The sequence below is a fragment of the Saccostrea cucullata genome, unplaced genomic scaffold (assembly GCF_032062105.1).
Source record: "Saccostrea cucullata isolate Sc308-1 unplaced genomic scaffold, CSIRO_AGI_Scuc_v1 ctg975, whole genome shotgun sequence".
NCBI classification, from domain to species: domain Eukaryota; kingdom Metazoa; phylum Mollusca; class Bivalvia; order Ostreida; family Ostreidae; genus Saccostrea; species Saccostrea cuccullata.
Genome location: NW_026940405.1, coordinates 4192 through 29419, shown reverse-complemented (window position 1 = coordinate 29419; position 25228 = coordinate 4192). Strand labels below are relative to the sequence as shown.

The 25228-nt window shown below is 32.3% G+C and overlaps 1 protein-coding gene across 2 annotated transcripts; it reads left to right on the top strand.

Moving 5' to 3' along the window:
* The first annotated feature begins 10189 nt into the window (after nt 1-10189).
* On the top strand, nt 10190-24700 carry LOC134255358 (FMRFamide receptor-like). 2 transcript variants are annotated; one of them, XM_062737877.1, is made up of 2 exons: nt 10190-10248; nt 23269-24700. In XM_062737877.1, exons 1-2 carry the CDS (start codon nt 10221-10223, stop codon nt 24642-24644), a joined length of 1404 nt encoding a protein of 467 aa, XP_062593861.1. In that variant the 5' UTR covers nt 10190-10220; the 3' UTR covers nt 24645-24700. The 2 variants fall into 2 exon arrangements, with proteins under 2 accessions (XP_062593861.1, XP_062593862.1); XM_062737878.1 differs by lacking the exon at nt 10190-10248 and adding an exon at nt 18224-18369.
* The last annotated feature ends 528 nt before the right edge of the window (nt 24701-25228 follow it).

The following is a 25228-nucleotide window of genomic DNA, read 5'->3' as shown; positions in this document are numbered from 1 at the left end:
TTAAAAGTTTATAACATTTATTAAGACGATCAAATGGTTCACTTATAAACACACAAAATGGTACACAGTAACTTGGTTGGTACAACGTTATTTGGTTAACAAAAAGGTGACCAACCGATGGTCAATCCAGGACGTTCCTAAAAACTTGGTTCCCTTTATGGTTTCGTATACTTAGACTTGGTACCGTCTTATAACCGAAGTATACGGAGTCGTTCCCCAAAGTGACTTAGGTCACTTTCCCTTACCAGGGAAGGCTGTGTGCTCCGAGTCGCTCCCCACAGCCGACTGAAGTCTAAACCCAAAACAACTGGTTTATATAGACAAAAGTTGTTATGATGACGTAAGAGACAATCAGATACCTATATTACGTCACAATCAATACAATCAATAAGTTAGCGGGTTTTGACCAACAAAATTACCTACTAAATTAATAACGTTGTACCCATTTAAAACATACAAAATACACCACTTTGTCATTAAATCATACATGTTAAATTAATAAAGTCATTAAATCAATTATAGTTCATTTCTTTCGTTAACTGTTCATTGACAATTATTTACGGAGTTTATAAACATCGGGTTCAAGTTCCATATATTCCAAACTTGTAAACAAGAGTTAACCCGAATTTCACAGGTACACTTTGTGAAACGTTACAATATTTTTAAGTCAGTGAAGTTGCCTAATTCTACTCGTATTACAGAATTACTAATTAGTCTAGACAGTGTCGCTAAATTCCCCCTAAAAGTAGAAAAAAAAGAAAATACAAATATAAAGTATATGTCAAATCTAAATGGATATATAAAGAGAAGATAAGTCTTTTCGTGTCAAAGAAAAGAATCGATTACTTGTGTTTTCTCTCGACATCAAAACGAAATATACGAAACGAATGCAAAGATACAATGACAGGGTCCCTTTGAATGTTTGCTTTCTTTTGTCGATGCTCGAATTGAGAGAGAGCAAGAGAGGGAGAAAAGAAACCATAAAATTGTAAATAGTAGAGCGTGATGCGATCTTTAGCATGGGTTCTATATAGAAGAAGAATTGGTTTTACTGCGTGATTATAAAACAAACTGATTCCATTGGAATGGTTGAGTAGAAAATCAAGTTGAAATGGCAACTGGCTTACATTAGAGTAAGCTACAGTGACTGCAATTTCCTAAGCCAGTTGCCATTTCAACTTGATTTTCTGAGGTTAAATACTGTTCTTTATCTTAATATATCATGTAGATACTGCATCAGTTTTATGTTTTCAATTTGTTAAAAAAGAAATTTAAATCAATTTAGCATTTTTATGTCAGCAATTAATGCATGGATGTATTTTATATTTTAACCACAAATCTTATTTGAAAGATATATCAGTATTATTTAATCCAACATTGTAAGTTTTAATCATCGCAACCTTAAATTTTATGGGGAAGGCGTGTCCTTCTTTCGGGGTTAGAGTGTCTCAATTCAGGCTAAGAAATACATTTATTTTAATGCAATAAGTATTTTTATACCCCGGTTACCCATCAACTGGTTAATTTCTTTCCATAATCCTTTCAAAGCTAGAACACCTTATCTTATCCTCCTTCAATGAGTAAAAAGTCTGTACAAAACAGTTTGTCGTGTGTTGCCACCTTTGTGACATTTAATAATTTGTTTGAAATTCTCAAAAGTATTATTAATAATGACATATAATTTTTAGCAGACACAAGATATTAAGATGAGAAATAAAACCAATTTTGTAAAGGGAGATAATCCAAATTTACAGTAATAAATAACAAACTTTGAAACAACGTCCGTCCTCCAAGGATGTAGATGGGAGAAAAGGCAGAGTAACGCACCGCATGGTCAGAATTTCATTTGTTAGATTTTAATTGGTCAGATTTTGATTGGTCAATCTCTGCCTCTCCTACCACGGTAAGACATGGAACAAAATTAACATTACAAAGCACAGCTATACAGTATTTCAGACTTTCACATTCAAGGAGGACACTTATTGATTACAATAAAAATTTTTAAGTAAACTTAAATTTATTTTCAATAAACGTTCTTTTATTGAAGGAAATTATTTTTAGAGCATGGAAATGTACAGTTTTGCCTTCTTAAGTGTATGCTTGGTTTTTTTTATGGATGTAACACTTAAGTTTCAAAAAATGGAGTTTTTCAGTTCCTTTATGTGTGTTAGCCATTACGAATAATCTAAAAAAGGCAAAGCTGAACGTTTCCATGCACAAGGACATAGTTCTTATTGAAATATATAGAAATAACGAACAGTATTTGAGCCCATAAGTCCATTAAACATTACAAAATAGGAGCAGAGCAAACATGGACCTCCAAAACATCAGTCGTGGGACCAGGTGCCATGGAGGTCTGTGCTTTCAATGGAATTTTGAACCTTTTATCTAAAATTTCATGTATGTAATTTTAATTTTTTAAGAAAAAGAAAATATTGTTATTAATGAGTTTTCGTTTCTCAGCTTGATTCCTTTTTTTTTTTTTTTTTTTTTTTTTTTGATAAATAAAGGAACTTCTAAGGAATTGCTTCGAATTTATATATAATTTATTAAACCCATTTGCTCTGCAGTTTCGAATTAGATATAAATTGGTAAAAATCAATGAACTAGTATGAATGAAAGAAATTACGGTTAAAAGTTGTGATATACATATTTAAAATAAATCTATCTGCTTTACTTTCCATGTCCTTTTGTATGTGGATTTTTGTTGTAATTCGGAGCTCGTCAATTATTTTCTGACTAATTCTGTATGGTATAAATCGGAGACTTGGTTTGCACACTGCGTGTCCATTTATAGAAATTCAATTACAAGACTGATCCAAAGGGTGCTGAAGAGGCAATTGATTCAAAAAAGAAATTTAACTTTGCTATTTCTATAATAACATCCGGGGTAATTTACGTCAGATATGTACGTTTTTTCTTCCACGGTGCTTTTCTGCGAGAGAGCGATTGGCATGAGACCCTCCTTTGAATCACTTCTTCAGGGACGTCACGGATCACAGATACATTATCAGGTAGAGCGGTTCTGTTCGTGGACGCCTCGATCATTACCGAAGATAGAGACTCAGACGTTAGCTGGAATATCTGCTCACTGCGGCTTCTAACCAAATTATAACTAAGGTAAGGACATCTGAATGTTTCACAATTTATTTCATTTTCTAAACTTTAGTATACGTTCCAAAATCTTATTTGATTTTTAATTTCTTTAGTGTAAAGTTCATAATATTTATTTGTTTACATTCAATTTGATGGATTCATCGCAGGTTAAGAACTTATTTGAATATGTTTAATGAGGCAAAGCATATTTATTGTAATACAATATGCTATGTTAATTACATGAATTATATGAAATTATATTGATCATATTATACATATGATAGAATACATATTTCTCTTTTTTATTTATCTTATATTACACGTTCATGTTCAACACATTACTACCTATCCTATTTCATTCAATAATGATACCTAATATATATAAAGATGGTGTGAAATGGCGCAAGTTTAAAAAAAATTGCAATTATTTCATCAAACCTTGGAGGGGCAAATGCTGAATCACGATTGATTATATAAAGATTGAAGTTGAGAACATTTGCAAGCAATCTTTGTGTACTCCATAAGAAAAACTGAAGAACTCTTGCGAAACACAAACCTGAAAGTAAAATTCATTCTGACATCTAAGTAAGATTTATGAACAAAGTTCATTTTGCAGGTCAATTTTAAAAAGAACTCACTACCCAATATAGGACTCCCGAGTCATTGTACGTGCACTTTTTATAGCGTTTAATCCCCATTTGGCGCCAGAATCTGAAATCTGAATATAGAATCTGTGATAGGCAATTATGATATACATAGCTATGATTGGAAAACGCTGACAAATATCTGTATTCACGAGCGTGAAATGTAATTCACTGGATGAGAGAAGTGGTCACAAGACCACTTAGAATGGAAACTGCCAGGTCATCTTTAAATAAGGAAATATTTGACCTTAAATGGAATAAATCCACAAAGATAGGGTAATACTATGGATTGGCTAAGTCAAGATGACTTGTTTTAAATTGTATTTCCTTGTGGTCTTCTTTTCTTTCTTGAAGCTTCAATTGCTTGTGTGAAAACCTTTTATCTTTGAAAGTTTTTTCCTGACAAAAAAAGAGATAGTCGAATCTACAAGATTTGCTTTGGAAACTTTAACAAAAAACTGTACCCAACAAAAGTAACTACATGTGTAGATTAATACTGTTAAGTAATGTAATACAAAGAGTAGAAGTTATTAGTAGTAAATCATTATTGCAGGTGATAACTATAGTGTCATAAATATGACTATATTTAATTGTATTGTCAAAAGTACACTATAATAGATCTAAATTTTCACAGTCAATTACTTTAAATTTAGCTATGCTTTTGATAGTATTCTATATATCTGCAAAATTATTTAGGAGACAGCCCACTCTCAACCCATGAGATTAAATTATCTCTTCTATTTTAATTATTTAGATGGATAATTAATCCGGCTTAACTTACCCATCGTTGACTAGAACTTACAAGACATTAACGGATTTTTAGTTTTTTTCTGGATAAGTTTAACCATGTCCCTTTGTTTGGGAAAGGATATTTTTTATTGTAAGTCAGTAAGATCCATATTATTGAATTGGCGAATAATGGCATCAAGGTAGGGAAAATGTCACTCATTCTTCAAGGTGGAATAAAAAAGATCTGATAATTTTTCAGTGCATTGCTTAAAAAAGATATGGTGTGTTGAAGTATGTGATTTTTTTTATTTCCATCTTTATTCATTGTTGACTTAAACGTCGGTTTGATCTCAGTGTATATTTATGAGAATATCATTTTCACGCTAAAGACCATGCTGGGGACTAAAGAGTCACTTCTACTACAAAAACGTTTCATGAATTCCAATTTTTGTAAAAAAAAATGTTGATGTTCTTTTTCAACCTACACCTACTGCGAATACGTCGATACTGATGACGTAAATATATTTAATATGAAGGACCTTTTTCAGTTATTATTATAAGAGAACCAACTTTAACAGTTCAACTGTTTAAGGGAATCCTATTTGTGTCATTTTTTCACATTATGAATTGTGTAGAAGATTAGAACAGAAGGTGGGCCAAATATGAAAAAGAGTATTTTGAAACTTTGTCAGAATGGACTTCATGCATCAGATGGATGTTAAGCAAATAAAGCGATATCTCAGTGAGCTCGAAATACCCGGTAAAAGATACCACAGAGTCTGACATTTTGGATATTTTACTAGAAAAAGTTAAAAAGCCTTACAAAAAGCTTTATATAAATCGTAATTACCGAACTTCTCAATCGACAACTTCCTTTTCTTAGGAAGCATTTTACCCTTATCACCTGCAATTGGAATTCGATACGCAAAGCAATCTCTACGTATGAACAATTTCTAAAAAGGGGACAAGCTTTTGACAAACAGGTTGATGAAACAAAGATATCGATAGTTTCGTTTGAAGTCATCATTTCGCAAGTTTGTATGTCGATACGATGACCTTGTATGCAAATGCAACCTATCATATCCACTGATGTTTTCCATACTTTTACTTCATACATTAGACCTTCATTGACACAATATATTTTCGACGGATTTTTTCAAGGTTTTTTTTATCATGTCAAGGAGCACACAACGGGTGTAACTGGTTGGCAATTTTTAATCAAACCTGTATTACTACTGACATCACTTCTGATGTTTTAAATGACATGTGTTTGCTCTGCTCCCTTATGCATTGTTTAAATGGACAAATGAGCTTGATTGCTTGGTATGAAACTCATTCCTTAAAAATGAAGGGGAATTAATTTACCATCAAACACCTACGTGGGCCTATTACTGTCTCATGACAGTTTGTTTTTTAAAAAAATGTTCCAAGAGTTCTATATAATGTACTTTTAAACAGAAGCTATTTCTATTCTGCAAGGTGATTTATGGTTGCAATAATCAAGGTATTGGGTTTTATTTTCTCAAAGTAAGATAAGTAGTGGTTCTTTGTGTTTTTAATTTCTTTTCATACAAAAACATTGTTCACAGAACTTCTCGTAAATTTTAAGCAGTAGCCATATCATTTTTTTTTTGTAGCAGGCAGGAAGCATCAGAAGGGGGAAGGTGGACTCCCATACATTTTCCAGAAATAAGTTTTTAATATGAAATGTTTATTGAAAATCCTGTTGCTGTGTTGTCAACAAGGGGTAAATAAGAGTAATGTTGTGATTGAGTAAAATATTTGGTACTAAAAGAAGTTGGAACCTGCCTTTCCATATTTGAAGATATTGAACAGCACTCAAGTTCAAAAGTCCATTTAATGAAGAAAGCGTTGGGTTTTTTTCGCGGGGAGTAGATTGTTGTTTCTTTATATACACGATATTTTCTCTATAGTTATTTTGTTTTGATTTCTTTTTCAGGAAAATGTGATCATTTAAATCCAAAATGAAACGTCGATTTTTTACAAACAATTTTTCAACAACTAAAATCTAATTATTTGTCTCAGATTGTCACAAAAACATGTGTTGTACAAAATGTACTGAGTAGATTTTACTATTCAAAAAGACAACATAATCCTTAAAAATAATGGTGCATGTATTTTTCATTTTAATCAATTTTATTATTTTTAATTTTTATATGAAAATGTGATCTGGCTGTAGGGTAATTTTGAATTTTGCATCAATGAAAAATGTAACAAAAACAAAAAAGTTACCTGCTTAATTTCTTTTGAAACACTAGGAGAGCAGGAAAAATAATCTTTTTTCAGTTGCATCAGACACTTTGCCTTCAAGTTATAAATCATCCCATATGTGACATTCTTTTTCTCTGTTCTTTTGTTCTCTGCATGTATCCGGATTCGGCAAATTACCGATTCAATCTTCATTATAGCATTTTCAGACGACCCTCGTGCACTGAAATAGTTAATGAACCGATCTAACAGCACGTTAAGACAATACCCGTTTGATATGAATGAATCTTAATAAAATCTCCACGACTACTGGTACTTAGGGATGCAATCAATCGATGGCGGAATAATACGCGTACATAAATACATTTACACAAATATAAGGCATAAAATCCGTTAGGGTCATATACTAGTAGTTCATTATTGCACCATTGCACTATCGAGGTTTGTGGTTGGTGCGTTGGTGAAAAAGCGCGATGATGATAAAAGGTACAAAAGTACCATGACAATGGCAATGCTACGTCGGCGAAGACGCTGGCGCAGTAAAAAAGGCGCCATGGTGCGGTGTTGGTGAAGAGATGCTCTCCCTGCTGTGTATCTTTTTTTCATCTCAGTTATTGTGTCACCGCTCTATTATTATGGTATTTTCTTCATAATGGCACTATTGCCCCATCCAGTCGTTACAACAAGGGGACAGGGGGGAGAACCCGGTTTTTCTGAGTATAATATTATGCTCAGTAAATTTCACATTAGATGGCGGTGGTCCCCTTCCACAATCACATCCTTTTTGTTACTGAAAGATCGAGTACTTGCAAATCCAGGATTTGTACATTTAATTAGTTTTTGGCTAATCATAGTATTCTGGAAAGTTGCCCAATTGCCCATTATTTTCAGTTAAAGAGGCTTAGAAGTTATCCATGTTATCCCTACTTTTGTAACCGCTGATACGGGCCTGCTGTCTACAGAAAGTTGATGTATAATGACACGATAGTACGAACTAATTCGCCTTTTAAAACTAGAAGTTTCAGGCTGTATTTTTTCTCATGCATGATTTCCAATTTTCTGTACCATTCGAGAAAGTGTAATCTTAAGGTTCATGATTACATTTCTTTTTCTTCATTAATTGTGATCACTCGTTACTTTTCCCTCTTTCTTTATACATCCCTTCATGATTACATTTCTTTTTCTTCATTAATTGTGATCACTCGTTACTTTTCCCTGTTTCTTTATACATCCCATAGAAAAATAATAATGCAATTAATGACACATGGAGATAAAAAAACCAGTACTCAGGCTCAAAGTCAATTTTAAAAAGTACAATTGAGAGCAGAACAAACGCAGACCTTTAAAAAATAGTCGGAATCAGGTGTCATGGATTAGAAAGCATCCTTTGCAGACTCATCACACTCGCCGTGTGCTCCATGTCATGATTGGGTAAACAGCAAAATCCTTAGAAATCATTTGTAAGTAATGGTCTAGCAATTAGTATGGAAAAATCAGCCAACATTTCACTGATGCTTAATCCTAGATTGTATTTACTGACAATGTCATTGTATAGACCATGGAACTTGCAATGGTGACTTTAAAAGAGACTGTTCAGCTATTGATATTCTTTTTTTTTTTATTAAAGTCGTCATGCTTAAAAGATTTTGATGTTAGGTAAACATAAACGTCATTTGCTAGTAAATGTGAAACAAATAAGACTCTTTAGTGTCTTTTATGAATCAATGAAATCATTTCATTTTTCAGTGTCCTAAATATTTTTCTCATTCTTTATTTTATTCTTAGAGTGTAAAGAATCTCTGAAAATAAGTGTGTTGGGAATCACAAAGCCTTTTAACATATTAAGGCATTTAAGGTAGTCCGATCCTCAGGTTTATAAAATGAGCAGTAAAGTAATCAAAACTACTCATAAAAGTATCTCTGAATCCACAAAGTTATGTAAATTTATCCACAGTATTTCCTTAAAGTTTAAGATTTCAGTTAATCATATTATCTATGGGAAATTGTCAAATCTCCAGTGTTTTTGCAGGAAAAGCAAATATCAGCAATGCATTTTCTAACTGCAAATTGATCAACAAATTTGTTTTAGGTTAAAAAACGATAGGTATCCAGAAATTCAGAGAAATTGTTATGATTTTTATATTTAATTGGTATTTTTTGTCTTCTATTTCCGTCATGTATTCTATAATACATAGTGTAAAAGGCTTTTGCTATCATTGCAAGACACAACAAATCACTTCTTATTTCATATCATGCTAATAAGCATTGGTGTCTAAGTCTAGATTCAAGAAAATGTTATTCTCTAAAGCTGCATTAATTTTTTTCCTTTTATAGGGTACAAATGTCAACTTTTATGAGACCTTTTCTAAGACTTCCAAAAACCTTGAATCTCATAAAGATGAATAAAATGAAAATTGATGCGTGAAAAAAATTTTGAAGCTTTATTTTGATGCATTTCGAATTAAATATTAATTTTTGGAGTTATCCTACCTGGATGAGGATCGGAAATCCTTAATTCATAAATGAATACAGTACTTTCAAAATAAAGTTGATCTGTTTTACATTTGGATTTTTTACTGATCAAGATTTAAATGGAAAACTTTCAATAACTACTGATAAATTATAACCAACGGGATCTGTTTGATTTTGTCTATGAATTTGTTGTTGTTAAGAGATGTTAATAAAAGATAATTTAAAAATGTTCTTTACTACAGTAACTTTAAAATTGATTTGAATGACATTTTCATTTGTACTTATGCGTTGAAATATACATGAAGTAACGTCAAAATGATACACAAGAGACATTCTTGAAAACATAAAATAACGATATATGACTGCTATTTTGCTTCTTCAAGTACATATATACAAAATTTTTAAAACAAGCAGGAAAAAGCAGACTAGCAATTTCATGAAAATTTCATTTCATGCAAAGGAGAAAATTTTGTGTGGTTTACATGCCAGTAATTCACAAACCAAAAAATCCATCGAAAAGGATCGATAATGAATAACCTTAAATTTACAGACAAATCATATTTTGACTTTATAACATACATTTATATTTTCCTCTGTGTAAGGTAGTGTATGTGGGTTGAACTCCTGAAGATATTATCTATTTCTTTAAAAGATACCAGTTTATCTTAGATCCCGTTGAATTAAAAGAAATAAAGGCTGAGTAAAAACACGAACAAAATTCTGTTTTAATGATCAATATTTATTTATAAAATCCTCTCACAACATTGAGGAAGTATAGAGCGTAGTAAAGAGAAAGTGATTGTAATATATATTTGATCTAATTTGTTGTTTCTGCTGTTGGTTATTCCCTATCCACTGGTTGTGAGTGGTAAAGCTCTTCACAGGATATGATCCCTAAAGGGTGCAGGTCGTTGTGAACGTAATATCATATCCTGTGGGTTCTAAAGCATATCGTATACCAAGGGAAATTGTCATTGTCGAAGTAATCGACAACCAGTCATAAAATCAAAAAACAAGGTCATTATACATTTGAATGGTTATTTCTGATGTATGGAAAGCACATTTAATACCTTGGCAGGTTTAGCTTTGTTAGATGTTAACGTGTTCGAGAATTTAAATGTCATTTTATCTCTCACCTTCACATAAGCAGAAATATGACAATGATCACCGGAAGTTGTACATGTACGCAAATATAAGGCATAAAATCCGTTAGGGTCATATAGTTCATTACTGCACCATTACCGTTGCGTATCTTTTTTCATCTCAGTTGAGTGTATCTTAAGGATCATGATTACATTTGTTTTTCTTTATTAATTGTGATCACTCATTACTTTTCCTTCTTTCTTTATATACATGTATAGAAAAATAAAAAATCGAATTATTACATATGGAGATAACAAACAGTATTCAGGCTCAAAGTTCATTTTAAAACAGTACAACTGAGAGCAGAACAAACAAATACAGACCTTTAAAAAAGAGTCGGAATCAGGTGTCATGGATTAGTAAGCATCCTTTACAGACTCATCACACTCGCCGTGTGCTCCATGTCATGATGGGGTAAACATAAAAATCCTTAGAAATCAGGTGTAAGTAATGGTCTAGCATTTAGTATGGAAAACATCAGTCAACATTTCACTGGTACTTAATCCTAGATTGACCGTTCAGCTATTGATATTCTTATTTTTCATCAAAGTCGTCATGTTTATCATCAGATTTTGATGTTAGGTAACCATAAAATCATTTGCTAGCAAAATATCCAAATATGAAACAAATTTGTCAGAATCCTTGGTGTCTTTTATGAATCAGTTAAATCGTTTCATTTTGCAGTGTCCTGAATATTTTTTCGCCTTTTTTTATTTTGCTGTAAAATCACATATTTTCGTGGGGTCAAATTTTTGTGGTTTGAGTAAAAACTCTTGGTTCATGGGGACTTGAATTCGTGGATGAAGAATTGTTTAGTTATATAGGTAACATTTTACATGTCGTGGGTCTCCTCATACCTCGAAAACAACGAAAATTATACCCCCACGAAAATTTCTGATTTCACAGTATTCATCATAGGATGTAATGAATCTGTGAATATAAGTATATTGGGAATCACACAGACTTTCAACATTTTTAAGCATTTAATTCATAAATGAGTACAGTACTATCCAAATGAAGATGATCTGTTTTACATTTTGATGTTTTACTGATCAAGATGGGAATGGAAAACCTTCCAAAACTACTGGTAAATTAAAACCAACGGGATCCCTTTGACTTTGTCTATAAATTTGTATTGTTGTTAAAAGATGTTGATAAAAGGTAATATAAAATTATATGATATATTACTTTTTGCTGTGTGTTTACTAAAGTAGCTTTAAAATTGATTTGAATGACATTTCATTTGTACTTATGCGTTGAAATATACATGAAGTAACGTCAAAATGATACACAAGAGACATTCTTGAAAACATAAAATAACGATATATGACTGCTATTTTGCTTCTTCAAGTACATATATACGAAATTTTTTAAACAAGCAGGAAAGAGCAGAGAAGCAATTTCATGAAATATGCAAAGGAGTCAATTTTGTGTGGTTATTCACACACCCAAAAATAACGTAGTTTTTCTTAAACATTAGTTTGTCCACATCATCCATATACGAGTACATTGATTTATCCATCGAAGAGGATCGATAATAATTAACCTTAGTTAATTTTCCAGACAAATCATTATTTTGACTTTATAACATACATTTATATTTTCCTCTGTGTAAGGTAGTGTATGTGGGTTTGACTCTCCCTGAAAAATTTTAATTGTTTCTTTAAAAAATGATAGTTTATCTTAGATCTCGTAGAATTAAAAGAAATAAAGGCTGAGTAAAACACGAACAAAATTCTGTTTTCAATATCTATATTTATTTATAAAAATCCTCTCACAACTTTGAGGAAGTATAGAGCGTAGAAAACAGAAAGTGATTGTAAAATATATTTGATCTAATTTGTTGTTTCTGCTGATGGTTATTCCCTATCCACTGGTTGTGAGTGGTAAAGCTCTTGACAGGATATGATCCCTAAAGGGTGCAGGTCGTTGTGAACGTAATATTTTATCCCGTGGGTTCTAAAGATAGCATATTGTATACCAAGGGAAACTTTCATTGTCGAAGTAATCGACAACCAGTTATAAAATCAAAAAACGAGGTCATTATCTATTTGAATGGTTATTTCTGATGTATGGAAAGCACATTTAATACCATGGCAAGTTTAGCTTTGTTAGATGTTAACGTGTTCGAGAATTTAAAAGTCATTAAGGTCTTCCGTTTCCAACGGAAGACCTTCTACTGGTATATTAAAACCAACGATTCTGTTGGTAAAGATTATTATTCTTATTTTTTTTTTGCTGTGTGTTCCTAAAATTGATTTGCATTTCAACTTTATACATGAAGCCGTCATATCTCACTCATTTCTCAATAACGATTCTGCTAAATTTTCATATATACTAAAAGTTTTTAAACTCTATCAGAATAATGTCTAAAATTTCAAAAAGTCACTTCCGGTTTCGAGTTATTTTCCTTTAAATGAAAATTTATAGGCTTTCGTTTCCAGACAAAGGCTCAGAGATGGCTAAAGCTGGAGCAGAAATTCTACTGATTTTAGATAATAGAAGGATTGAAGTTATGCATATCGGTTTTTGTTTTTCGATTTCTGTATTCTAAATGGCGCTATATAGGGGTCAAAAAATAGAACGCTTAAAAGAGCCAAAAATTACTCATATTTTGCTTTTTATCTTCTAAACTAAAAATATTTTGTTAAAATATATAGAACATAATTTGTGCAGAACTAGAAGATCTTTCAAACGATATCACGGAAAAAGGGCTGACCCCTAAATTAAGGGATCTAGATTGGCCAAAATTTTTTTTTCCAGATATCTCAAAACGTATTGAGAATTTGTTCTACATCAAAGAAGCAAAGTTGTTGAAAATCTCTGGTAAAATCTACTGATGTCATCAAAATACGTCCTGTGACGTCACTTCCGACCAAACCGGAAGTAGTCCGAAACTGCATATTTTTGCCGTTTTTGACATGTTTTGGGGAAATATTTGTCACTGGAAGCATGAAACTTAATTTTCCGTCCGTCGACGTCACTTCCGCTCCAACAGGAAGTAGCAAAAAATGGCTTACTTTTGCAATTTTAAACATAGATTTGGAAGATTTCAGTCATTAGAGACGTCATTTCTCTTTTTTTTTTAAATAAAAGTTACTTCCGGTCAAACAGGATGGAAGACCTACTCTTTGCTTGGCAACGAGCTTTGCTCTAGTTTTATCTCTCACCTTCACATAGGCAGAAATATGACAATGATCACTGGAAGCTGAAGACATTTTGACAGAGACAATCTGCAAACGTGCAAACATTGACGAAGGATATCCGTATCAGCACGTAAATGAAAAAAAGAAACTTTAAGAGGAAGCTGATTTATAAAATGTTTGTACAAAATAAACATATCTATAATGTTTTCAGCCTAAAAATACTGACATGAATTAATAACTAAATAAAAAGAAAGTTAATTATAACATGATTACCACACTTAATTTAAAAGAACTATTAATTCTAACACTTTTTATATGTCATATCATTTAAAATTTGCATGTTATCTCATAAAATATTAAGAAAGTGAATAGTAATCAGACTCTACAATATATCGAAATAATGCAAACTGGAAGTTAGGGCAAACACAGACTTCCAAGAAACATCAGAGATAGAACAGGGAGCTATTGAGGAGTAAGCATCCCCATCTACTGGTCACATTCCTGTCATCATCATCAAGCAAACGGAAAAACTAGTAGATAATTCAGTATGTGAAGAATTGCTTAAAACTTTGCGTGGAAAAAATCAGTCAGCATTCGACTTAATGATAAAATGATTAAAAGTTACTGACAAGGTAATTGTATCGACATTAGAATTTGCGAAATGTTGACTTGTATGAGATTGCTGAAATTCTTATACCATCAGCTTGTTGCTCAAAAACTGCCTTGTTTTAGAAATTGTTCTTACGTAGAGCATGCCCAATCAACTGGGAAACAGGTGATAAGGGAATATAAAATTTACATGATTAAGGGACGTCGACGATAGAAAAATTATATATAGTATTACATGTAGCTCTTCTATATCATCAAGATGTTGTTAAAATATCATTAACGTTTTTTTTTTTCTAGTAAAATATACAATTATGAAATAGATGTGTCAAACCCTGTGGTATTTCTTTTATTGAACGTTTAAAGGGATATTATATCGATCCAACGTAGGAATAAAAATAAAAAAATTTAATCGGAACAACGTAACACGTCGTCGACCCACCCAAATGATAAATTGAAGTCCATGGCAAGATTTTTACGAAGAAGATTTTGAATAAATCCTCTCTCATATGAATACAAAAGTAAGTAGCATTTTCACTGGTGCATGTAAGTGTGTGTGTGTGTATACGGGGGGGGGGGGGGGCAGAGAAGCATTTGTTTTCAGTTTCGGTCACTATTAACTACCAAATATTCCTTGTTAATCAAACAAAGGACATCAACGTTTACTGTTACTAAGGTGCACAAACATATAGTAGCTATGCTTTTGATAGTATTCTATATATCTGCCAAGTTATTTAGGAGACAGCCCACCCTCACCCCATGACAAAATAATTTATTCTAATAACAGGGCGAAATATGAACCCATGGGAAATTCAGCAATAGAATTGTTAGAAGGCTTATCGCCCAATCCTAAAACCTATACATAGATATTTTCAATCAGAAACTGGGGTATATTTAACTATCAACTTCATAGTACGTGTGTACAATCAGCATTTTTGCCTAAACTACTACGGCAAGTCATGAAAATTTACGAGTTCCATTTTTATTGACAAAGCAGCTGTCAATGATGTCAAAAGCTGAATTATAATTTATCGTGGGAATTGGTTATACGGTGTGTCGAAAAGTCGTGCATTTTGCTGTTCATTGGAGTTTTGAAGTATCCAAATCTGATTTACACTGCTTTTCAAATACACTGTTGCACAGAACTCCTAAAGTTTCTCCATCACTGCTGATAATATTTCAGTGATGTTGAAAGAAAGATGCATGAAAAACATTTACTGGAATCCGCTATGCGTCTTTGTAAGGGTTTTGAGAAGTTCAGGAACCTATCATGGGTATTGTAATTCAAATCTCTTTTGATAGACGAAACCAAAAAAATATTCAAAATCGAAATAAATGATTTTTAAAAAAATCCTCTTTAGAAAGGGAGCAATGGGTGTAAGTTGGATTAATAAATCTCAGCTCTCATAAGCTTTGGAAGAAAACCCACATATGTTATGAATAAGAAAACCTTTTTAAAGGGATTTAATATAATTATTTTTTTTTGGACTTTTTATTTCAAGTAAATAATAATTTACTTTTAAAAAATGTATAGATGTGTCTCTTTTTTATACAGATCATAAAATAGCACATTCCTTTTAAGTTTTTTTTTTCTTTTTAATATGGAATATGCACTTGTTCAGAAGAAATAAGTTCGCGATGTGTGATTTCAATGAAGATATTACGTATTTTGTTCATGCAATAACCCACCATTTAACAGTAATGACATTGAGTGAGACAAAGGATGCTAAGAATTCATCACGACGAAGGACATGAATTTATTTCAATCTAAAAAAGCAATTGTTGTATTCCCTAGAACCAGTTGATGCAGAGAGTTTAGTAAGATTGAAATACTTTTATTCTAGACTGTTTCCTGGTATTTTTAATTTTCTAAAGTAGGATATCTATTTCATTTTTTGCTCCTGCCCTTTTAAATTTCTATAATTTTTTGTAATTTTAGCTTCCCTTTCAGTTCCTTCAGGACATATTAGCTTTTATTTTTGGATAACATAGACAATAATCATAATTTGATGCATTAATATTTCATACCAAAACTCTCGGGAACATAACAAAGAAACGATGTGTGTTAGAAAGCAAATGACAAAATAAATAATTAATCTATCATAGTGGGAGATTTCTAATTTTCATCACCTACACATAGTTAACAATATTAAAACACTTTTAAAAAATGAGTTATTTTTCGTAACTGATTTATGAGATAAAATGTTAAACTTGACAAAACAAGGACGACTTTTTCCACCCCTACCTAAAAACACACATACGATTTTTATTTCCACTATGGGATCATCCCAAAGAAGGTCGCAAATGACACTTTTAATTTTACCAAAACCTGGTTACCAGAACTCACCTTACATTTTATGCAGTAGTCATTTCATCATTGTGAGTGTCCTGTAGATGTGCTGTTGAGGTTGAGGATTTAGAATTTTCATTCTATGTTTTAATATTCAATCATCACCTCCGCATGGACCATGTTCAAGTACGATTACTTCTTAAATCGACGCAGACCACTGACAAATAATTTGATGCTAAAGGACTTCCAACAAATTTGTCTGCATTTTAAAAATTTAATGGTCGTTATAATAACCATGTTTGCAAGTACAATCTATCGTTGGGTGCTTTATTGCAAGTTAGTTTTGAATATGTTATATCTCGTTTACAGGATCAATACATTGAACACTGACAGTCAATAAGTAACCCCACGCTCAGTGCTTGCTTTGAAATTAATAACCTTTTGTCATCTTCCTTATTACGTTAATTATTAAATGACAACGTATTCATGAGTTTGGTCCTTAATATTGCGAAATGGGAGCGTACGAACCGTATCCAATGGCGTACGCGTTACTGTGTGTTCTCATTGTTTCAACTTAAAAACATAACTTAAAAATGTCTGTAAACTTTAAAAAGAAACATAATTAAAGACAAAATCGAAAATTTTCAAAGATTTTTATTTCCATTTTTAGATTTTAGAGCAAGCTAGAATTGATACTTTCTTGACAAAATATATAAATAATGAAAGACTGATTTTTTAACAAAAATACATTCTCATGAAAGTCAATCTAGGCACATGTAAAAATAATAAAACAAGAAAATGCACAAAATAAACCAACACCAGAATTATCTGTCTGTTGTTTTTTGAGATAGTATCTTGATGGATGATTTAATTTCTGCAATTTTTGTCTTATTTTAGACATTTTTAGGCTGTTAAAAGCATGATCTATGTTGATGCTACAGCTGGGCAAGACCTTAAGTCATGTCAACACCTTCATACAATATTGAGGGTACAAGGGACAAAACGGTATCAGTTTTTCATCTCATAACAGGAAAATATTATTTGCGCCTTCCCCACACAGGGAACCAACGTGTTAACTTTTATTATTAAAAAAAGTTGTTCTCAAGAATAGAAGATCGATTATATTGCAGAAATTCACTCGAGGTTCCAGTTTCCGTGAAAATGTATATCTGGGTTTTCATCGGTGTATTTTTTTTCTGATTTAATGGTTAAAAGGATTTTGACTGTGAAATTGTTTTTTTCTTTATTTCACTAGGGTTCACAAATACAAGACCATGCTGTATTATACACTTATTCATAATATTAATCTCTGATCTATGTTGAAGTGTTTTACCAAGAGCAGTTTTTAACTTTATAAATGTATTTGGATATAAAAATATCAATCATGGGAAATGTAAAAATGAAATTTATGCATGATTATTTTAAAAAGAGCTTAATTTTAGACGAAGTTCTTGATTTTTCCTCACAAGTATATTACAAATCTGATATATTAAATGAGATGTTCAAATGATATAGCATGTAGCACAGTAGCAAGCAGTTCTGAATATTTTTTTTTCTCTTAAAAAAAAAAAAGGAATAAAGTCTTATTTCAAACTAACTAATACCCTATAAATCGGTTTTCTTATTAAAACAGACTTCTGTTATCCTTTTTACCGTACAATATGATCCTCCATGTGGAATGCAATATGGATACCATAAAAAGATGATGAGAACGCTATTAATCTAAATAAAGGGTAATTGGTTTGAAAATTTCCTAAGCAGAGACTCTAATAAATGAGTGGCACCGACGGAATAATTCAGTTAGGATGTTCTTATTAGAAGTGTATGACTTTCCTGCGTAAATTGCTCTTTCTTGAAATGAGTGGGCAGTGCACAAAAGATTAAGGGACATCGCAGGTTTACTGAATTTCAGTAGCTTATTGATTCCTTTTTAGAGCTTATATACAACTGAAACAGTGGCATGATTCTCAAAACGTAGAGATTATACAGGAGAATATTAATGGCGACAAAACTGGTAAATTATGAATTTTTGTACTTTATATTTTTTTTGTAGTTTCTTTTTATTAGTATTATGACCACATTCTAAACCTTATATAACAAATATGTAGATGTTTATGCGGATGTTGACTTACTTTTAAAATATTCAGTATAAGGGTATGGTAAGACTTTCTCTGCAGAAATGTTACAAGCTTATATGTTAGGGTTATTTAACTTATGTTGTTGAATATTGGCACAAACTTGCGAGTGCATTTTGTAAAACCAACAAGTACCAATATTCAATAATATAAATTTAATAAGTCCTTTAATATATAGCTAAAACATCACCCATCAATTTATACATGTATTTATCATTTCAATCAAATAATCAGATCCCCCTGACTGAATTTGTAGAATTATTAAATGTATACATGTATACTGAAGCAAATAAAATACATGTATGTTAATATGCATATAAAGATTTGATTGCTTATTCTGTATTATGTGTATAGAAGATTCTTTTTATATGGAATATTTATCACACTGTAATGATGATTTTATAACTCATAAATTTTTCATTTCACATGCTGAATACTTCATTTAATAAAAAAAGAAAAGTATTTAAAAAAAAAAAAAAGAATTTTTATTTAAGACATTTATCAACACGGTATATATGATAGAAGTCACATACATATATATTCATGATTTCGACACAATCCATGGTGTTTGATTTATTGTTTTCATTTCTAGATACAGAAAATGAATTTTATCAATAATTACACCCCCTAAATCTTTAGATGTTTTGATAGAGAGGTCGAGTTTTGGTATAAAATTACATTGCATAAGTCAGAATCTTCTTGAAATATCGCTTGTGTTACACACAGACGGAATGTATAAATTTACGACCTTGAACTTTGACCTTTTGACCTCAAAATCAATAGGGGTCTTCATTAGGCCACAGGGAGTTGTTATATAAAATTTCATTGCAATAGCTCAAATGGTTCTAGAGATATCGTGTGGAAACGAAAGTGTTTTAACAGACAGAATTTGCTTATTTATGACCTTGACCTTTGACCTTTTGACCTCAAAATCAATAGGGGTCTTCTTTAGTCCATAGGGAGTTGCTATGCTAAATTTCATTGCAAAAGCTCAAAGGGTTCTTGAGAGTTACAGACAGACAGAAAGACGGAATTTCCCCCACTTTTCAAGCGGGGGACAATTAAATAAAACGCCAAGATACTGAACGCACAAACTCTCTAGACTTTTAGTAGAATTTTTATTTAAGACATTTATCAACTATATGATAGATAAGTATATTCCATGATTTCGTAATATAATGCACCCCCTAAATCTTTAGCTACACTTGGACACAACTCAATTTCTTGTGATTTTTCGTTATAATGCTTGTGATTTTTCTGTCTTCAACATATTTTTGTCCCCCGCTTGAAAAGTGGGGGATATTAATTTGGGTTTGTCCGTCCGTCCGTCTTTCTGTCTGTCTGTAACGCTTTCGTTTCCACACGATATATCAAGAACCCTTTGAGCTTTTGCAATGAAATTTAGCATAGCAACTCCCTATGGACTAAAGAAGACCCCTATTGATTTTGAGGTCAAAAAGTCAAAGGTCAAGGTCATAAATAAGCAAATTCTGTCTGTTAAAACACTTTCGTTTCCACACGATATCTCTAGAACCATTTGAGCTATTGCAATGAAATTTTACATAACAACTCCCTGTGGCCTAGTGAAGACCCCTATTGATTTTGAGGTCAAAAGGTCAAAGTTCAAGGTCGAAAATTTATACATTCTGTCTGTGTGTAACACTATCATTTCCGGGCGATATTTCAGGAAGATTTTGAGCTTATGCAATGTAATTTTATACCAAAACTCCCTAGGACCTCTCTCGCCCCTCTCAAAGTGCCCCGCCCCGTTTGTTTTATTAGTATTTATAGTATTACATGTCGCTATTTTTAGCGCAGGGGCATGAGGCGAGTTATTGCGTATGAAACAGGTTCTCGGCGGACTTTATGTTCTTGTTACATCTATTAGAACTGTTTAATAAAGGCTAAATAAATCAAACACCATGGATTGTGTAAAATTTTGAGAATACCGAACATGAATATATACATGTATGTGACTTCAGTTCTGCATATACTTCACGCTGTGTAAAGCGATTCTGTGGTCGAGTGGTTATGTCTCTCACTTCATATGCGAGAGGTCCCGGGATCGAATCCCGGTCGATCCTTTCTTTTTTCTTTTCTTTTTTTTTTTTAAATACATGTACTTTTTTTTTTTACTAAATGATAGTATTCAGCATGTGAAATGAAAAATTTATGAGGTTATAAAATCATCATTACAGTGTGATAAATATTCCATATAAAAAGAATCTTCTATACACATAATAAAGAATAAGCAATCAAATCTGTATATGCATATTGACATACATGTATTTATTTGCCTCAGTATACATGTATACATTTAATAACTCTACAAATTCAGTCAGGGGGATCCGACTTTTTCCCTAAGCGGGGGACACGAATTCTCTGAATTAGCTTGTTCAGAATGTATTGAATATCATATTAAGATGTTTTCTGTAAATAGCTGTTACACTTTTTACACATTGCATGCTTAATGTAAAGATTACATTTCCGTAGAATTAAAAAAATGTACTGATTTGTTTCAAGTTACAACTGTATCCAATCTGACTTTAAGAAGTTATTAAATTTAAAACTTTGGTGTTTTTTTTTTTTATATTGTCATCAAGACATTGCATTACTCATTTTCTAAATGCAAACTTTGAAATAGGTTCTCTTTTATCATCAACAAGGAATATTCTATTTTAGTTGCTAATCGTAATTTTCTCTACGGATACTTTACAATTTTACGAATAATGAATTACCCTGAATGTTATAAATTTGTGAACGTGTCCCTTCTCCCAACTGGGTCTATTTTAGACGGTCTGGCAAGAAGAGTTATTTCGACTATTACCAAAAAAGTATTCACCCAGCGAAAAAACTTGCAAAAGAACTAAGTCCTTTTCATTTCTTCGTCACTGTGCAAATGAGCTCTAGATATGAGCTTAAAAATGAAAAAGATGTTTTATGTCGTATCCTGAAAATAGGAGAGCTGTATTCTTTCGTATTTGGATACACTATGTAAGTATGTTACTAAAATAAATATATGAAAATATATAACAATGTATTGGAATACTTATCATTACCGTCTCTTAAGAGAAATCCCTTTACTTGTACAACTATGCAATCTCTATTCCTCTCTCTCTTTCTCTCATCAGATAAATTTTACAACTCAGCAAATTTGAACTAATTTGGCAGTTGAGAGGATTTGTAGTAGGTGAAGCGCTTAATTGTATTCTACGGTGATACTGTAGGAAGCCGGAATCGATTGTTTCTTGGTCATTGTTGGGCCTGATTGATGGATTAATTTGCTAATTCTAAGGATATCGGACAAGGGCCAGATGTTTTCTATTGGTTTAACAAAATGACTTGTCGTTTTGATTTACGTTAACGCCCAATACACACGCTTTTTACAGCTAGCTCTCATTAAGTTTACAAAGAAAGAATATTTATCATATGCTATAGTCTACTCATAAAATGAAGACAGTACAGTGATACATGTATATATTTAATTGCAGTTCATAACGCTGTAAAGTCCCTATAATAGGCCTTTCTACAGCTACTAATGAGGTGCCTGTCGGGTTACACCTCAATTAACCTTTGAATATCGATGCAATCAGAGCTTTAGTTGTATTAGGTATTAGCATGTAAAGGATAGTTATGAAACGACACAGTTTCTTCAAATATGCCAATATATCATTCAGCCTTAAGCACTTTCTTTCGAATCTCTAATGCATGAAAACTAAAGTCGGCATTTCTATTGTATTGGGACATTTTTGCCTTTTCATCTTAAATTAAAAGCCACTTCAATTCAGTAATTATTTCATTATCATAAACATGAGGATAATAATACCGGTAGAGCGTTTCTGTAGTTTGTGTATTATAAAAGCCGTTTAATTTGACTAATAAAAGTACACTCGAACGACATCTATATATATACGATTGCAGTGAATTCTTGAAAATGCTGATTTAAGACTTGATTCAGTTTCAGAATAGTCACGTGCTAATTTTGTTAAATGATTTTTTTTAATAAAAAGAAACAATAAATTTAAAGCTTAACATTTTTAGCCGGGCTTATTTTTAGAGCAATTGCTCAGAAACTTTTTTGTTTTGTTCAAGGCAGGAAATGTTAACCCAATAGTCGCCATTTTAAAGTTACGTGCAAAAATATATACTATTTATAGCTTTTGAGATAATACAAACGCTAAATAAAGCAACAAAAATAAAACGAAGTTTTATCTATATAAAATAAACACTTGTAGTAATGACTTTGAAAACTTCATAAGTCTAAGAACATAGTTCATTAGCGTAAGGATTTTTGATAATGGTTCAAAAATGTCTTGTTCTCTATCACATACGAGGTAAAGCAGGAGAGGTTATCAAACTGGCCTGTTTGTTTACATTCAGCAAATTGCGGTACAGCACTTATATTCTGATTCTGACAAAATCGAATTGGTTTAAAACACTTGAAAAACTCACTGTATACAGTGTTTTATCATTTATATTGATAGTATTTAAAATAATTTTTTCATCAGAATATAAACGTGATTCATGTAAGAAATCAATTCACCCCTGTAAGAGCCAGGCTCTCTGATCACACTCTTTGTTGTTTTACTTTGATTTATACTCTAAACTGTATTTTTTGAGAATCTTGCTCAGAAACTTTTTCGTTTTGTCTTAGTGAGCTGAAATTTGAATGTGCTCACTCAGAAAAATATCGCAACTGCCTTTTCCTCATGACCAAAGAACTTTGATAGTATTTATAGTTACATTACAGTACATACAATATCATTTCTTTGTTTCAGGTATGAATTCCACTGCATTGATTTCATCGCCGAATACATCGTTGTTAATGGAGGACTTCTATTTTTCAAACATATCTAACTCGAGTCTTGTCTCCAGGAACCAGTCAGAGAGCATTTTAAGCACTCCTGTCGAATTGTTGAGCGAAGAGCAACTGCGTTTAACTCGCTTAGTGGTTCAAAAATGTCTTGTTCCTATCATCACCTGCGCAGGCGTGACCGGAAATGTTATCAGTATTGCCGTTTTGACTCACAAAAGTATGAAGACATCAACAAATTGCTACCTTACAGCACTGGCTATATTTGATGTGTTATATTTGCTTACAAGCATGGCATTAAGTTTAAAACACTATGAGGAAATAAATGAGCAAAGGATATACAAATACTTTTATTTATACTCCCGAGTATTTGTGGATATATGGTCAAACATATCTGTGTGCTTGACAGTAACGTTTACAGTTGAACGGTACGTGGTCGTATGCCATCCGATCAAGGGGCGCGCCATCTGCACCCCTAGCAGAGCCAGACTGATCACACTCTTTGTTGTTTTATTTGTATTTTTGGCAACGTCACCAGAATTCTTTGAATGGGAAGTATACGAATATGTTGAAGAACAAAATAACATTAACATGACCTCCTTCGGGATTCGAACCACCGAGGTAGGGAGTAGTAAGGGTTATGCCGTATTCTACAGCTGGTTTATCGTCTTCATGTTCACTTTTGCTCCACTGGCAGCATTACTGAGTTTCAACATAATTTTGATTCGGTCAGTGTGCAAAGCAAACCGAATACGGAGAAGAATGACGTACGTTGCCGTAAAGCGTCCAGGTGAAAAACAGTCAGGTGAACAAACTAAAGTCACGTGCATGTTGATCAGCGTTGCTTTTGTGTTTATTATTTGTCAGCTTCCAACAGCAGCCATGATTAGTTTTATGACATATCTTGAACTAGCTGGGGTTGAACTTACCAGATCTGGAAATCATTATCGGATCATCGCGGGAAATGTAACTAATACTTTAATATCAGTGAATGCTGCTGTCAATTTTGTTCTATATTCGGTAATGAGTTCGAAATTTAGAAGAGTATTTTTGCGAATGTTTTGCAAACACACGAAATATGGTACTGTGCTACGCCGGAGTAATTCGGAATATTCCTATTCTACAGGAGTTTCCTCTGTCCGACGGATTTCAGCTTATCGTGATTTTGAGAGTAAACGTCTACGTAAATATGCTGACAATTCCCACTCCCCGGATCAACCAATCAAACATTACAAACTTCTATCAAATCGAAAGCAATCGCAGGAAACTCTCTTCTCCAGAGAACCACTGGGTCACAAAAAATGCTTTTCAAAATTGTCCTATACTGACACTGTGTTGTAACGATGTGAAACTTGTGATTTATTCTTATTTTTTATAATTATATTTTATTCTTGATAGATATGTTCTGTATCTATTTATTTAATAGTTACCGCTATAAACATCACTATTGCGCAATTCAAGCAACGATTGTAATGTAGAGTATCACGTGACAAATTTCAGCGCAGCGAATATGTATTTAAAGTACACTAGACCTTTCATTATGTCTTTCACAAGTTTTCTTTTTGATGCTCTGTGACTTTCTAACTGGGATCGCGGACCTGATTTTATCTATATTAAATCTAAATTAATCACATAACTTATATATCATTGTATCACAAAAATTATTCATCACAATCTACTACCTTCCCCTCTTCATTACCTTGCTGTAAGCAACATCTTGTCTCTTAACTTCGGCTATTTGATATTGAACAAGGACGTAACAGACGAGTGACGTTGCGTCTAACAATTCTTATGTAAGACCGGTCATTAATTGTTAGACCGATGAAATAAACAGCTCTTTTGTTAGACTTTTTATAAGTAATAAATATATAGAATGATATTTATAAGGGTATAACAAAATTCTTTTATTAAGGTCAAGATCTAGT